The 16,313-nt window shown below is 39.9% G+C and overlaps 1 protein-coding gene across 3 annotated transcripts in view; it reads left to right on the top strand.

The window, feature by feature from the left end:
* The window catches only part of PEPD (peptidase D), a 219,259-nt gene that overhangs the window by 127,146 nt on the left and 75,800 nt on the right, over positions 1–16,313 (top strand). For all 3 annotated transcript variants that reach the window (XM_019492941.2, XM_006274303.4, XM_019492940.1), the window contains one exon: positions 9,401–9,469. In XM_019492941.2, coding sequence (XP_019348486.1) covers positions 9,401–9,469 — 69 coding nt within the window. The remainder of the gene's footprint in view (positions 1–9,400; positions 9,470–16,313) is intronic.

Genomic DNA, 16,313 nt, shown 5'->3' with positions numbered 1-16,313 from the left:
CACCAGCCCATCTCACCCACCCCACTTTGGGGGATGTGGGCCTTGGCATCCCACCTCCAGAATGCTGACATGCTGACACGTAGGAGAAACAGCCGCAGAGTGAAAATTGCATCCTGGCCAGATGTACTTTGACTCTGATGACAGCCCTAGGATTTGGTAGATATATGGAATTGCTTGATTGTTTGTATTGTGTCTTTTATGTTATCACTATGTATCAATAAATTTGCCTGTTAGAGAATGGAAAGGTTGTGGTCGGTCTGAGGGTGTGTCCCCATGCCCCGAACAAGGTAGCCAAGCTTTGGTCCCTGATTTGATTTGGCGGAAATTTGGCCCAATTCGGTGGCCAAATTACTAAATCCAAATCGAAACAGAGGACCCTTTAATCTCTCCATATTGAATAGGAGCCCTCCAAATTGATTTGGAGATTTGGACATAGACACAGCTTCAAATGTTTTTTTTCTACATACCTCTAGGTAGCAGGTGGCTCGTGAGTGCTGCGATGCTGGGGTGCATGGAGAGTCCCACAGAAGTGCAGGGGGCTCTCCAGCGTGCTTGGCAGCAGACGTGGAAGTGGACAAGAAGCACTTCCGGTCCACTTCCGGCTCGGCGAGTGGTGCCTCCTAGGTCGGGGGGGGGGCCCAGGGGGCCCCCTTGTGCGCTCCCTGGTGGACCTGGAAGTGGACCAGAACTACTTCTGGTCCACTTCTGGGTTTGTCACTGAGTATGTGGAGGACCCCCTCTCCCCCCCCTCCCCCCCCCCCCCACATTTCTGTGGGACACTCCATGTGCCCCAGCATTTCAGCATTCACAAGCTGCACTGGTACCTCGAGATAAAGCTACGTCCGAATCACTGATTCTCCAAATTGGCATCGAATCTTCAGATTCAAATTCAGCTGAATTGAATCGGGGACAGTGATCCAAATCAACGAATTGAATCACTGTCTTGATTCTGGCCAAATCCAAATAGAATAGGGCCCGCTTTGTATACCTCTTGTATTTGGATGCTAAATCCAGAGCCAACAATCCCTACATGCCTCTTTCTCTTAATTTCTTGAATTATTTCACTGTCTAATCCTGTCCTTGATTTTGGATAGGTGCCCATTTTCGCTAGAGTTTAATTAAAAAAGAAAAAGGAAAAAAAAGGTAGTATCTCAAAAGCCAGAGCCAGTAGAATACAATTTTTGGAAGTCAAGCCGATGGCTCATGGAAGTCTGTGCTGTACAGCCATTTTGTTTCTTAATCTGGAAATTCACATTTTCAGTTTTGTTGCACAGAGTTCTCTTATTTCATAGTATATGTTCCGCATTTGCAGTTAGCCTAACAATCAGCTCCAGTTCATGTCTGTCTACTAAGAATCTGATTCTCCCCTTTAGCTAAGCTCGGATGGTATCTTATTCTTCATCTCTCCTGCTAAAATCACAAGTTTAACTAGCCTCTCTGCTACGATTTTTCCAAGTTGCTGTTTAGGCTGTAAACTTGCCTTTGAGTGTAATCAGATAGTTAAATTTCTAAATGATCAAAGTGGTGGCTGCCAATTGCAGGCATGAATAATTAAGTAAAAGAAAAAGGACAGTTTTGGGAAATGTAGCCCTCTGTGATTTTAATGGTGAAAGAAACGTTGAGTATTAGTCTGTCATGTGATTATCCTTTATATTAATGCCATAAAAAGGTGGAAAGGCACTTCATATTCATCATCTTTAATTCAAGAATAATTCAGTTCACAAATAAATAAGTAATAGATATTCTCCTACTTCTGCCAACTTCACTCAAAAATATTTCCTCTGAGTTCTGTACAGAACTCCCCTTTGCTGCTGCTGTTTCCAATTTATAGCTCAAAACCACCTGCTTGCATTTCAAGGTAAGTCTCAAGGGCTCTGTTCAAAGAACAATATTTTTGAAATGTGAAAAGGTTTCTTTTTTATTAAGTGGAAACTTTCTCAAAGGTACATTGATAAATTATTGCACATCTGAAAGAATCCTAAAACCACAGAATGATAACTCACACAACTATTTTATAGTAAATATTTGTTTCAGTAAAAACTTTATAATGATATATTAACTCCATGAGTTTCCTTCTGGTCTCTGAAATCACAGATGCCTTATAACAAGGGGTACTCTTTTATGACCACTACACCATCCTGGTATATCATTTATAAATGGACTCCTGAAATACGAGTGACTTCTGTTCACTGCTTCCAGGCCCTGGATTATTTTGTGGTCCCCTCTAGAGAGTTGTGGGAAGATGTCATCAAGTATGTGTTTGTCTTGAGACCAGCTTTTGTACAGGATTTCACAAGCCTCCATTTGATACCTGTCCTATTCAATGTGGGTTGGAGGCTGCTGAAGGATTTTTGAGGTGTTCTGGCATCTTGTGCCATTAGAAACTGCCTGGCTTTTATCTTATATTTTCAGATGATCTGGATAGAGCTGTTTTTATGTTTTCAGTCACCTGCAAAACAAAACACTAGCTGAGATTGAGGTCCCTGTTCCTAACCACTGTGCTGTTAGTTAAGATCTATGATGAAATTATGGTTCTGCAGGAGCTATTAGAAATACTACTAACTTGCACAAGCTCAGGGTTTCACCTTAAGACTTTTTAGTCCTATTCTGCAGATGAGTTGTGCAGTGGTCACTCAGCATTTCTGACTAGAAACCAGGACGGTATTTTGACCTTTCTAGCCTCTTAGGGCTACTTACTTCTAGCTACAAATATGCTGGGACATATAGGAAAAATGTCTAGCAGTTTAGACTTTTTTCCTTTTTCTTTCTAATAATGGAAGAATAACACCACTAATTTTGTGTCCACAGTACAAGCTAACAGGCTGAAGAACAGAGGATATTTTTCCCCTGGATAGAAGGGACTTTGATCCAAGAGAAAAATTTCAGGCTTTTCAATTTCACACAGAAAACAAAACCTAAAGCAAAATTCCAAGTCAATAGAATTACTCATGAGTTGAAAGATAACCGCATGCATACAAATTTCTCAGATTTGAACCAAAGGAAAGTAGAGCACTCTTACTGTCGTCACCTTCAACAGTCCTAACATTTAAAACATACTGAGGGTCATAATCTTAATTACTTGCTTAAAATAGATGAGATTCCCTTTCACAATGAAACAGAGAAAAGGGAAAGTATTCCTGAAAAGGCTATGACGTTTGTACATTGAGTAGTTCACAGAGGGTTATGATACCTGCCATTTGGAAGTAGAGCATCAGCAGAAATGACTGAATAATGGGTTGGTATTGATGGTATCTGTCAATTTCTAACTCAAGATCCATGTATTGTATTTACAAATAAAACTTTCTTAAGCCAGAGTACCATCTTGGCGTATTCCACTTTGCTGGTATGGATATAATACAAGATACTTTCTCTACTTTCTATGCTAGTGTGTTGCCTTTACTGTAGCAGTGAAGTAACTGTCTCAACACCTAAATCAGATTTGGGCTTAGAGAAAATCAAACAGAAGCAATTCAGTGCTATATCTGTTATGATCATAGAAACTAGAATAAAGTTCTTGATAGGATATACGACAAAGGGCTCTGTTTTCTGCACTGTCCCTTGTCTGTCCTATTATATTTTATATGATTACAGATTGTGCCTGTGGTATTAGACTAGGATCAAAAGATTTTATTTGATGTGAATTAGGAGTAGAAGTAATAGTTCTATTTGGTCTAAAATTATCTTGGTCTTCAAAGAAAGTTGTTGAAAGGTACAGCGTTCTGTTCTCTTCTACATATCCTTTATCTCATAAAAAGAACATCATGGGCAAGACTCGTAAATAAGATATTCCTTGTGCAGCACTCACTTCTTTTTGGAAAATAAAAATCATATACAATTGAATTCATATAGATATTTCACATGAAGAGGAAGATGTTCAAGGGAAAAAATAGTGATGAATATTGATAACTCTCTCTTGTACTTCTATCTTCCATACATGTCAGGTATTGCATGAAACTGTTACAAGTAAGTTTTGATTGTATTTGGCTCCATTTTCATTTAGACAGAGATTCAAAATGGAAGGTACTGCATTAGAAACTTGAGTAAGGATTATCATACGATACAAAAGTTGTAAATGTTAGATTTGTTAAGTGTGATTATAGGCATTTGTTGACAGAAAAAGAACCCATCCAAAATAGGCTCTTTCAAATTATTTTTCTATAAAGTCTGAAAAGGCAGGCAATTAAATGTTATTTTTTTTACTACTTTCTTAGTAGTTTAAAGTAGTAGTTAAATTTTAAGCTTCCTTGTGTGCAATATATGCTCATCAGCTTTAAGTAGGAGCCTATTTTTCAGTTATTCCTAATGGCTTAAAACCCAGTGTTTCTTTCTTGCCCCTTAAATTAGCATTGTCAATAAAGTAATCAAGAATGGGTACAGCTGTGGGAATAGGATTACCTGGTGCTTCAGAGTTGAAAACCCTCACACATTGAATTTGCTTGCTCCTTAACAAAATAGGGATTAATGTTTGCCCTTTTTAATTGATGACAAAAGGGTGTGCTTTAAAAACTACCTTTACATTTCAGAAGACACTTTCAGTCAGTTATAATAATTTTAAAGAAACTGAATTAGAATTGAAAATTAGTTGACATGCCCTGGTTAAAAAATATGAAAAGAAAAAAAACCCTGTTGTTTCAAAGCAGTAGAAAGAATATACTTGTTCATTTGGAACTATGTGTATTGGAAAGGTGACTTCTGACAGCCCAATAAATGAATGACACCTGTATATACCCTTAAGATACAGTGTACCTGGTGATAAGTAATACATAAGTCCACAAGGGAAATATGTATAAAACATGATTGTAAGCTTTGAAAAATTAGAAAAAAAGAGAAAGTGCTAAACTCTTGTCTCTCTCATGAGTGCATTAGAAATTCGTAAGTAATCCAGCTTCAACATAAAAATTACATAAACATGCAGAGCAGCTAGTTGAAAAGGCCAGCCTAAATACCAGATACCGTTTTTAACATAGTTTCATACAGATTTTCTGATTAAATCACGTTTAATTTGTATTTTGTGTCCTGCACTTTTGAAGTGCAATTAGAGAATCCCATGAAGTGTAATTCTTGAGAATATTTTTTTTTTTTTTTATTTGACTAATGGCTGTGTTGTTCCATGCAGAATTCTTACTGAAACCCTAACACACAGAGTGAAATCCAGACTCTTTTGAAGTTAATGGAAGAACTAACATTGATTTCAGTGTATTCAGGATTTTATCCACAGTATACAGGCCATTTTTAGAATCCTCTCCTTAGATATGTCAGCAGGATTTACTGCTGATAGCATCTGCGGGTATGAACAGACATCATGCTTAGAATATTCTAAATACACTTTAAACCCCAAGAGTCCAGACTAACAGGCCATTTAAGACCAACTTAAACTTCCTGGAATGTTTCAAAAGAATATTGGAAAAATCAAGTACTATTCTGAGTCAGTCCTCTGTGTACTGGCTCAAAGTTACGTGAGGGACATATAGCATTCTGTGTCTAGTGTCTGCTCAGTCATCCCGGTATCCCAGACTGCACTGCTCCTCCCCCTTCCCCCCTCCCCCCCCCCCTTTGCCTCCCAAATGCATTCAGGGCAAGGGACCCTCTGGAATGCAGCCAGGACTCTGTTATCCCCAAGTCCAGTATGGATCCAGCCCCCTTTCCCTTCCTGCCTGCCCCCTTCACTCCCTCCCCTCCTCTGTCTGCTCAGCAGCATGTCCTCTTCCCTCTCATCCCCCCTGCCATTGCTGCTGTCCCCATTGTCCCTGGCTGATCTGGGGCATGGGGCTCCAGAGCTGCTTCTGCCCTGCTCCAGCTGGGAACTGTGGCAGGGGGTGGATTCCTCCCCTCTGCCTAGTCTCACCTTGGTGTTCCCTGCAAGTGCAGGGGCAGGGGGCACTTGCTTGCTGACACTGTCACTGTCCCTGGCTGAGCCCACCAGAAGTAGGCAGAAGCATCTCTGGAGGAGCTTTTCTCTCCTCCCCCTAGTAGCTACAGTGGGTGGGGGAGGGGAACTGAGGGAAGATATTCTTACCTGCTTTGGGGACTGCCGCCCCTAAGGCATGATCTGTCAGTGGAGGCACAACCCCACCACTGTGCCACCTCTGGATCGGCCCCTGCCAGATTCTGGGGGGCTGCGGGCTTCCTACTTGTGCTTCCCGGAGGACTACGTGCTCCAGGACCCCCTCCCCCAAGATCTCCACAGCTTTTCAACCCCTGCCTTAAAAGCTGCACTGTCAATTTAACTTCTCTGCTAGAAACCCTGCACTTGGGCTTGTCAGGCTCATTTAGGGTGGAAGGGGAGGCAGAGGCTGTATGGCTCTGCACATGCCTGGCGCCCCAAGGTGCAGGGTCTGTAGTTGGGGGGGGGGGGTGAAATTGATAGTGCAGCTTTCAAGGCAGGGGTGGAAAAGCTGCTGAAATCGTTCAGGGGCCTCTGGAGCGCACAGCCTCCCTCCCAATACCTGGGAACCCTGCCACTCCTCTCTGGGAGGCATGATGGTCTGGTTGCTCTATCAAACCGTGGTGGTATTGTGGCAGCAGCATAGTCCCTAAAAGATAAGGTTTCTAGTTAGAACCTCCAGCAGCGTACATGCAGACACTTCTGTCCCAGGACTGTCGTGAACTAGTTTCCAATCAGGAATGTTCTTGGAACGGTTAAAGTATTATATCTGGCCACCCCCTGAGATACTGCAGTTTGATATGAAATGAGGAAACGCGGTAGTTCAGGTTTCACTTCTGGCCAATATTAACTTCTTAAATGGCAGCCGTACTAGCAAGCTTGTAATGAATTGGTAGACTGTGAAAGTAAATTCAGTGTGATAGGATGTGCTTCTAGTGGAAAGCACATTACCCAGTAAAGGTATACTATCTCTAATTCAATCCCATTAAAAACCCCCTCTCAGTTACTTTTCAATCCAACATTATAGAATTATTTTTTTAAACAGCCACATTTCTTTTTTCAGAAAAAGAAAGCAAAGTTTAGGTAACAGCTGGGTCATATGATGTATGTCTTAATCTATTTACCGCCTTTTATTAGTGATCTGGGAATGCAGCAAAAGGTGACTACTATTACTTTACTGCATGAAGTTTCATATAAATTCCAACTATGAATATGTGATCACTTGTCATGTGGAAAAATAAACCCTGCCATCTCTCTGTCACTGAAGATGGAAGGATGTTTACAGTTTTCATTATTTCTTTTTTTTTTTAAAAACACTTTAGAAGGTTACTGAAAGCTGCTGTGAAGAGGAAATATTTTACCCAGAGTCATTTAAATTTTGTGTGTAGGGTTTTGTAAAGAAACACTGGAAGTTACTTACTGGAGCATAACTTATACATACATAACAGTATAATATGTAACTGCAAAATGTTTTGGTTCATGTTCACAATGCCTGTGGGAATAAAGCTCTACATGCAAATGTGTTATGGAGACATAAATCTACAATTTGCAAAAGGAAAGAAGCAGAGTTCCATCATGTGCAGTGAATAAGGGGAACTCTATGTGTGTGAGCACTAAATGGGATTCTGATGGGCTTTTGTTATGCCATCTTTTCACTGCAGCCTGCCTCCCAGACTTCTCTATTGTTTTCTTCTTCTTCTAATCTTCTATCAATTTTCAGAATCATACACAACTTGTACTGTTTACTGTGTAAAATTACAAAATTGAGGAAGAGTCCTGGCAGATCCATCTCCCTGAAGAGTGTGACTGTAATTCCACTGTCTGTTGTTCCATTTTCATTTACCTATTTATGCATAATTTGAGGTGTTTGGTTTGTATCCTTCTGTGAAATTTTAAGTTCTATTTTGATTTTATGGTGGTTTAATGCTTTTAATATCAAAGAATTTGCTTTGCATTCTGTGGACTGCTATGGCAAAAGGATAAAATCACAGCATCTCTAAACTTTGAATGGCACTATTATCTCTCTGTGTTAATGAAATGATTTTAGTATTACAACAAATGAGTTTTCCAAATCCATTTGTATTAAAGGGAATTGGATTGTAATTAGAGCATATTTCAGAAAGAATAAAAGGGTCCATGATATGTGCTTAGCTCTTAAGCACCTAATCCTGTATTAATTGTGCTTTGGGCACATCTGCCCTCATGTACAAAGGACTTTGACAGGAAAGATTAAAATGCAGTAATGCTTTAAAGGCTAAATAGCTCCTCCAGCAGGATGGCACTGTAATGAGACTCATTTCAAGAATGTATTACTACCTGTCTCACAGAGATGTTAAATGTGTGTGTATGTCTATATTGAATATATAAATTAACATATTATAGATATATAAAATAAATAAAACAATAACTCTGTAAAACCTCTTTTGAGCAAAACCCCTCAATGAGCCATATTATTATGGGATCCATATCTGTGTTTTATTGTCCCATTTGAATGGTAAAGTAACTGAGATATTAAGCTGTCTAAGAGAAAACATGTGGCTTTGTTGTGTGTCAGAATACACTTTTTTCCCTTTAAATTTAGAAAAATTGTGCTTCATTGGAGTAATATGAAAACAGTTTCAGCATGGGCAGCTGTCATGCAGGTGTTCCACGCAGCTGTGTCGTTTAGCATTGAACTCCAGTAGAGCGGGCCACCCATTTTAATCAGTGCTGTGCTTAAATCTGAAATTCTGAAGATGTAAGAAATCTTCCGTGGAGAAAACTTGGGAAAGCTTGCACCTTTTTTCTAGGAACTCTGTCCTCAGTGGGATCCATGAATCTTCTTCACTTGGCTTTGGTTGGTATACACCACATGCTCTGACAGTGCCAATACTCCTACATGCATGCCACTGAATAATGTTTAGAAGCATCACAATTTGGTTTGGACTCAGCTTTCTCTGGATAAACGTGTGTGTGTGTGTGTGTGTGTGTGTGTGTGAGGGAGGGAGGAAGGCTGTGGATGCATGTGTGTAAATATGAAGATATTTTGCAGCAAATATGGATTGTTATGGTTGATATTCCAGGTACACAAGAAGAATTATTTTACTCATTCCTGTTTACAGTGTTTTTAACAATGTTATGGTTTGTTTTTCAGCCTCTGTCCTTTTAACTATTTATTAGTCAGCCAGTTTGAGGGTTAGGATAAATAATATATATGCCAAAAATTCTTTCTGTACTTAGTTGTTAAGACAGTTTACCGTTCTTTTGAAATATAAAGCTGTTTCAATATCATTTTAGGTTTTTTGAGGGCTTTTTCCTTGCAGTTTCACACTTGTTGAGAAGCATACGACTCAGAATTGTTGAGAAGAGAATGTAGGTTAATTTGAGTGCTAAACTGAGCAAAAATTGAGGGAGAGCCTAGTCAGGGAGCAGGGGACTTGCATCTACTTGTCTCACTTCACTGCAGTCTTGCTTTCCTCCCTGTTTTGTTGTGTTTCTGCATAAATTATTAATGTCTGACTCTCTTTCTAATTGCAGCCTGTTCGAGCACTATTGCTACACTCGGGGTGGCATGCGCCATACTTCTTACACTTGCATCTGTGGCAGGTAGGATAATTTTGTGTGTTGTATTTCTGTAACATTTATTATCAAATTCCCAATGGAGATATGTAAAACAGTTTTATGGGTATATAATATGTTTTGTCCAAGTACAGTAAGCATTTTTACTTGGGAAGTAATACAGAAATGCCTAGGGTTGTGCCTTAATGCAATAGCTAGGTTAAAGACTATTGTATTCAGGAGATTACATGATGATTGCGGTGATTGACAGGATCATGTTTATTACTCATATCTGTGTGGCCATTGGGTTTTTTTTATTAAACAGTATTATGAAGAAAGACGCAAGATCTGCATCCTATAACTCAAGAAGTACTTTGACATATTCTTACTTTGGATCACTTTAAAAATTTCTGGTCTCTAAACTTATTAAGCATTGAAGTTGAACTAATCTTTTCAGAAAAAATTTGCTCCATGTCTCTGCTTGCTTAATATCTGCTACTTAAATATAGACAATATAGTTAGAACAATTACTGATATACTGGTTTTGTAATTCCAGAAGTACAAATGTTTAATTTGTAACACAAAGTTCCCTTAGCGCCAACTTTATAATAGAGAAATGTCAAACTTACTCTGTGGAGAGGGTTGAACTGAAGCCCACATGGTAACTCGAGTTCACAGCAGATATCCGCACTGATAACAGTCAGAAGTTTCTGTTATCAATGGTGAAAAAGGACTTTTGTAATATCTAAATGTTGTTAAAGCTAATGTTGCATTCTGCACAGGCCAAAAGTAAACCAGGCGTGTTGTAGACTACTGTTTCCTTTGTGTTGTCTCTTTAGTTGCTTATGTGTAAATAATGAGACCAAGTTTTTGTGCAAAGTTGATGCAATTTCATGTGTAATTTTGGTACTAAAAGTATGTACATAAATTGTGGGAAAACTGGTTACTTTTTAAATAATGCTTAGCTTGGGAAAGTAGCACTCCCATGGAATGGTAGGATGGTTAACACAGTTTATAGCCTTCCCTGAGATACTGTTGCACGTTAATATAGAAGTATCAGGTGAAATTTAGAAATATAATCTTCACAGTTATGATGGCTTCTCATTTATTTTATGCAGTACCTGCCTCCTGTTTTGGGACCAAGGGAACATCCAAGAGAAGTCCTATCGGGTGCCTTTACATGTGTTCGGGGAGGGGAGTGGGGGAGGGCTGACGCTTTAATTTAACTCTCGTTTGACAAGCTTCAATCAAGTTAATTGAGTCTGCTCTAAAGTGCTGTAATTACAGCACATCGGAACAGGCATCCCGTGCATCTACGGGTACCCATCATGCCCCCATTTCAGATGCCTGCTTTGTATCTGTATACCCTGAGAAGCAAATTACTTTGTATATAACTTGGACTACAGTTACTGTATTCTAGTTACTAGTAGTGCAGTGACTGTGTAGGCTAAGTGAATATGCGTAACCTCATCACTCTCCAATTCCACTGCGGTCCATGTGTGGGCTCCGCTTTCCTCCCATCCTTCACACCACAGATGGACAACCCAGCCTCACCCTCAGCTCTTTGGCCACAGGGCAACCCTGCTGCACTATGCTACGCAGCCGGCACCATGAGCCGAAGTCTGCCTGGAACTATGGGATGTGCTGTGCCACACTGCACCACACCACACTGCCCCCTGCAGCAAGGCAGCAAGTGAAAGGTGGAGGTGTGTAAACAGTTAACTCCACCTATTCTTAGTTCATTAAATAATCAGGAAATAACAATTTACTGACCAGACTGGTACACTGTATTTTATTAGATGACTGATGAATACTAAGGTATCTCCATTGTTGGTTGCACTGATACAATGCGATGTTAGTCCAGACTAAATTATACTAATTTAAGTCTTGGGTCTACTAGGACATCAGAACCTTGGGCCAGACCAATATCTTTAAGTTCCTTTCTATTTCTACATTTTTTTTATGCTTGTCTAGTTGTAAGTTAACTGAAGATCCCATGACACTTTCAAAAACAAGATGGGAATAATCACCTTTCCAACTAAAATTTTAATGATGATTATCCATGATTGTGCAACTGATATTGCTGCTGATGACTCAGATCACCCACACAAGCTGTGGCTCACACTTGTGTGGCCTGCATAGGGGGCAGCCCCTGGCTGCTTAGAAGGCAGAGAGCTCTGTTTTACAAGGTTAGGCTTTAGATCTAAACAAGAACATTATAAAGAAATCCTCCTTATGAGTTGAATTAACATTAGAATCTTAACAGCAGAAGTAATGGTAGTTAGTCATAAATTCTTATATATCAGAAGCCCCAAACTTTTTACAAACTAAATATTTCTAAACCCATGACAAATAAGTAGCTGGTAAATGTGAATTTTTAGGAATAATTGAGTTGAATAAAAACCAAACTTTCAGTGTTATAATCTAATATAACTTTTACTATTCTGCTAAATCTTGTAGCTTTCTTACTGTTTAAAACTACAGAATCTAGACTTTTTAATTGAATTTACTTACTTTGAGACTGGCAGCCCCTATAGTAACCACACTGATTTTAAATAAACAAAACTTTATTAATCACATGAATAAAAAATACAGGTATGTTCATTTAATATCTAATGCATTCTGTCCAGATTTTCTTAAAAAATCACTAATACATTGGTGATTTTCCTGTATTTCAAAGACTTTCTTTTAGATAAATGGAAGTTCTGAATACTGATAAACTTAAGTGGGTTTTATTAAATCATGAAACAAGAAAATCAAGAATAATCATAACTGCAATTTGGAATGGAAAAATCACTTTGCATGTATTTTCAGTATAAGTACTCATCATCATCATCATCATCATCCAGTGCCCAACATCATTGCAAGCCAGTAAATCATCCTTTCAAAAAGAGTGTAAAAAGTGCAGCAGAGTGTAAGGAACCAAATTGTGACTGAAAATTCTAGTATTTCATGTATAACTAAAAGGACTAATTATTTCATTTTAGTTTTTTACGTGTAGATGATTCTGACCTCTAAGACGGAATTATTTAATATAATTCTAACTATTACTATCGCTTACCAAACATTTGGGTCAGTAACGTAGCTAGGAATTTTTGCAAAGAATTTTATCATTTCAAAAAGAACGTTAAGTATAAAATGCATGTATAGCCAATTCAGTTAGAATAATGGTATCTGGTAAGTAAATTTGTGCAGTTAAGTATATACTTAGTACCTATCTAGCACTGGAGGACTCCAAAGCACAGTCCAGATGTTAACTACTACTTCCTTGCCTCACCTTCCTGACTCAGGAAGGTAACCATTTTACAGGGAAGGAAACGGAAAGGTGAAATTACTTGACCCATGTCAGAAGGGGAACCAGTCAAAAATGGTTTTTGAATCTGAGATCGCCCTCTTCCTAGTCCCATTGTACTCCAGCCCCTCTGCATCTTTGAGACTATTACAGCTGTATGTATTATTGCAAAGGAGGAGTTGAGAATCAGCACTAAAATCTCACTTGGACTTGGAAACTTCCTCAAGGCATCCAACTGATTTAACTATTTTTATTACAACCACTTCATCGAGTGCTCCCAGGCACTAAGTAAGATAGTGTGCCAGATCTGGTCCAAGAGAGAGAGAATCGAGAGCTGTTCCCCCAGGCAGATGGTTGGAAGAGGTATTAAAACCTGAATTTATACACTCAGATGAGAGAGGGGGACAGAAATGTAGTTAGGCCTGCCACCACAGCAAGGGCCTTCATTTCTTATTTCATTGGTCTGGTCAGCAAGAGCTACTGTGCTGAGAGCCAGCTTGTTTCTCAGGTGCTTCCTTGACTGACTGATAGCTCAGATCCCTATACCAAATGACTTCAGTTATAAAAGAGTGGTCAGCTAAACCCCTCTCCATATCCTAGGGCCTTTTAAAATCTCTTGGGCAGAGCTAGGATAGTAAAAACTCAGTTCTCTTTTCATTAACACCCCCCCTCTCCCCCCAGCCAAACTTCTCTTAGAGAAGTAAATGCTTCCTTCTGAATAAAACTATTCTCTCAATCACAGTGGTAATAGTTTGCTATTATAGTTCATTATATGTTAGTTTTTCTTCAGTAGTTTGTAATATGAAACTAATTGCTACACTGTTTCAATTTGCTTTTTGTTATAGTTTGTCTCCCTTAAATTTATGCTGTTTATTACAGTATTGCTGACATTCCTCCCCTTTACTTTCAGAGTCTTTTCTGACTGATAACATATTTAGGACCATTTTTTCCCTCTCCCAATGATCTGAATCTCCTCCTCTTTGCATTCTCTCAGTGGTGTTAATTTGCAGTTTTCTGCTAGTGCATGCAGTTCCTTTTGTAACAGCTGCTTCCCTGGTACCTGTTTGGAACAAATTGCTAAAGGACTAAAAATAGAGACAGAACGTCCTCCTCACAAAGGATAAAAATTTGGATACCTAAAGAAAGACTTCCAAATCCATGTTTAGGTAATTAAACAAGCATTGTGATTTTCAGAGGGGCCAAACTCTGTATGAAATCAGTTAGGTTACTGGAGCTCAGCACTGCTGACCACTACATCACTTTGGGGTACCTAAATCTGAATTTTACTGTCAGGCCAGGCCTCTCTTGGTCTGCTATCTAGTACCGCGTAAACCAGTACAGCCTGTTCCATGGTCATGTGTTGGCGACTAAACTGGCATCCCCACCTGCGCTTGCCTGGGTGAGGAGGGTAGATGGACATCCAGCAGGACTAAAAGCAAGACCTGAGGAAATGAGTTCCCTATGAGCCGAAGGCCATCCATACCTGGAGAGGAGATGGGTGCTCTGTGTGAAAAATCTCCAGATCACTCTGCGCAAAGAATCACCAATCATACAAAGCAACTCAACTAACCTCATCAGAGTAGAGCTGGGTTGCTGTGGCATCTAAGGTGCCCCAAAGGTTGCAGTCGCTTTGGGACTGACTTGACTTGAAATCTGAATTATTGAGCGTCTTTTTAATGGTTTGCTCTGAAGCAGTCATTGTTTCTAAATGAAGGATTCTGTATCTCAGCAGTGACTAATATTTGCAATTCACAGACTAATATATTTTAAGAAATAAGGATTAGATTTTGAAAGTCACTTTGAAAACAGCCAGAAAAATATTGCTGCAGCTTTTGTGGTTGAGCAGTTCCTGAGCAAACTTTTGCTCTTGGGTTGATGTTACTTCCTTGGACTGATGTCTGTAAGGGCTGCATGAAGCGGCTTCTGAACTAGAGCGCTTTTATTTGTGGGTCACTAATGATGACACTTTCAAAAGGCGACTCTTTTCTCATGCCTGAAACAATAAGAGACCAAGGATCATAGCATGAATAAGGGGAGAAATGCCAGGAAGAAGAGACAAAAGACTCAGTCGAAGAGGTTCCATTAGAAGGAAAATTATATTTGCTTGTATTCATTTAAATTACAAATGAGAGGAAAGGTTTAAGTACCATATTTCATAAAATATAAGATTGCCCTGAATATAAGATGTTCCCCCAATAAATAGATTATATATATATATATGGAAAATGTATAAATTTATTATAATTTTCCAGGTATAGCATCTTAAGTATTGGAGAGTTGTCTTGTGTGTCCCTCCCCTCCCTCTCCACTGCTATAGCAAGAAAAGCAGTGGCTGGGGGGGAGGGGGTCAGGTAGTCCCCTTGCCCTCTGCCTTACCCACTTCTACCCCTGCAGCCTTCCTACCCCCTTGTGCCATTTGGACTCCCCACACACCCTGCTCCCCACAGCTTATTCCCCTCTCCAGCTCCCTTGCTCTCTGCCTCTTCCCCTTCTTCCCCCACCTGCCTTACTGTCAGATGCTGCTCAGGCTACTGCATCCTGGAGCACAGCCCTTGCCTGACCATGCAGCAGTGTCAGTGTGGCTGATTGACCTGCAGAGGGGAAGTAGGGGGAGTTGCTGTGGGAGGCCACTGTGGGTCTGACTTCGGCCCTGACCTGGGCTCAGGACCAGAGTCAGAGCTACAGCAGCTGCCTGCTCCCCCTTCCAGTTTGTATGTGAATATAGGATGAAGGGCTTTTTTCCCCCATGCTGATTGGGGGGGGGGGGGGGGGTGAGGTTGTTGTAAGTAAAGGTTGTAGTTATAATTGAGTGTAGAAGTTGACGCATTTAGTGTTTTTCTCCCTTTTCTTTCAGTTTTTCTCTTTCGAAATTGCACACACTCACCAAGAATGAACAGTGTCACAGAATCTTAGGGCTTGTCCTACAAACCTCTCTTCTCCCAAACTCCCAGATCAGTGACTGTTCTACCACAGTAAGCACTGAAGAGTTAGGTCCCTTGAAAAAAAAAATAGAGTTCCCAATACTTCCTGGGAAATGGATTTTCTTGATGTGGTAATTGGGAACTCTTGCTCATCAACCATCTCCTGGTCATTTGTGTAAGTAATTATAAACTGTTACTAGGTTGGCCAGCACTTCCCATTATAAGATGCCATTTTCAGTTGCTAACAAGTTTTCAGACTAAATGGATAAATTTGGAAGTTTCCCACATCAGACATGTATGTGTACCAAAATGCTGGTTTTGGTTTGGTACAAAAGCTTAAGATTTGGCAAGGGAATGGTTTCCAGATGACTGGAGTTTGGACAAACATCTGAAAAGGAGTGGGGGAATGATGCATAATGCTAAGACGATGCTGCTATAAAAGGGTCAAGAGAGACAAGCTGGGAAAAGGTGGAAGATTGTGATTGGCTGCAAAGGAGATTGGTCCCAAGTGGAGACGCTGGAATTGGGAGCTGGAAGCAGAAGACTCATTTATAGCCAGAAGGCTATAAATTAAATCATTAGAAGGCTATTGGCTTATTTATCCTGACCTCGACCTCAGAGGAAAAAGGGAATAGCTGCTTGAGATTTTGAAAGGGATGGGGGAAGAAGAGACGGAACA

Source organism: Alligator mississippiensis, chromosome 10, assembly GCF_030867095.1.
Source record: "Alligator mississippiensis isolate rAllMis1 chromosome 10, rAllMis1, whole genome shotgun sequence".
Classification (NCBI taxonomy): Eukaryota; Metazoa; Chordata; order Crocodylia; family Alligatoridae; genus Alligator; species Alligator mississippiensis.
The sequence above is the reverse complement of the archived record's forward strand: the minus strand, read 5'-3'. Positions and strand labels throughout refer to the sequence as shown.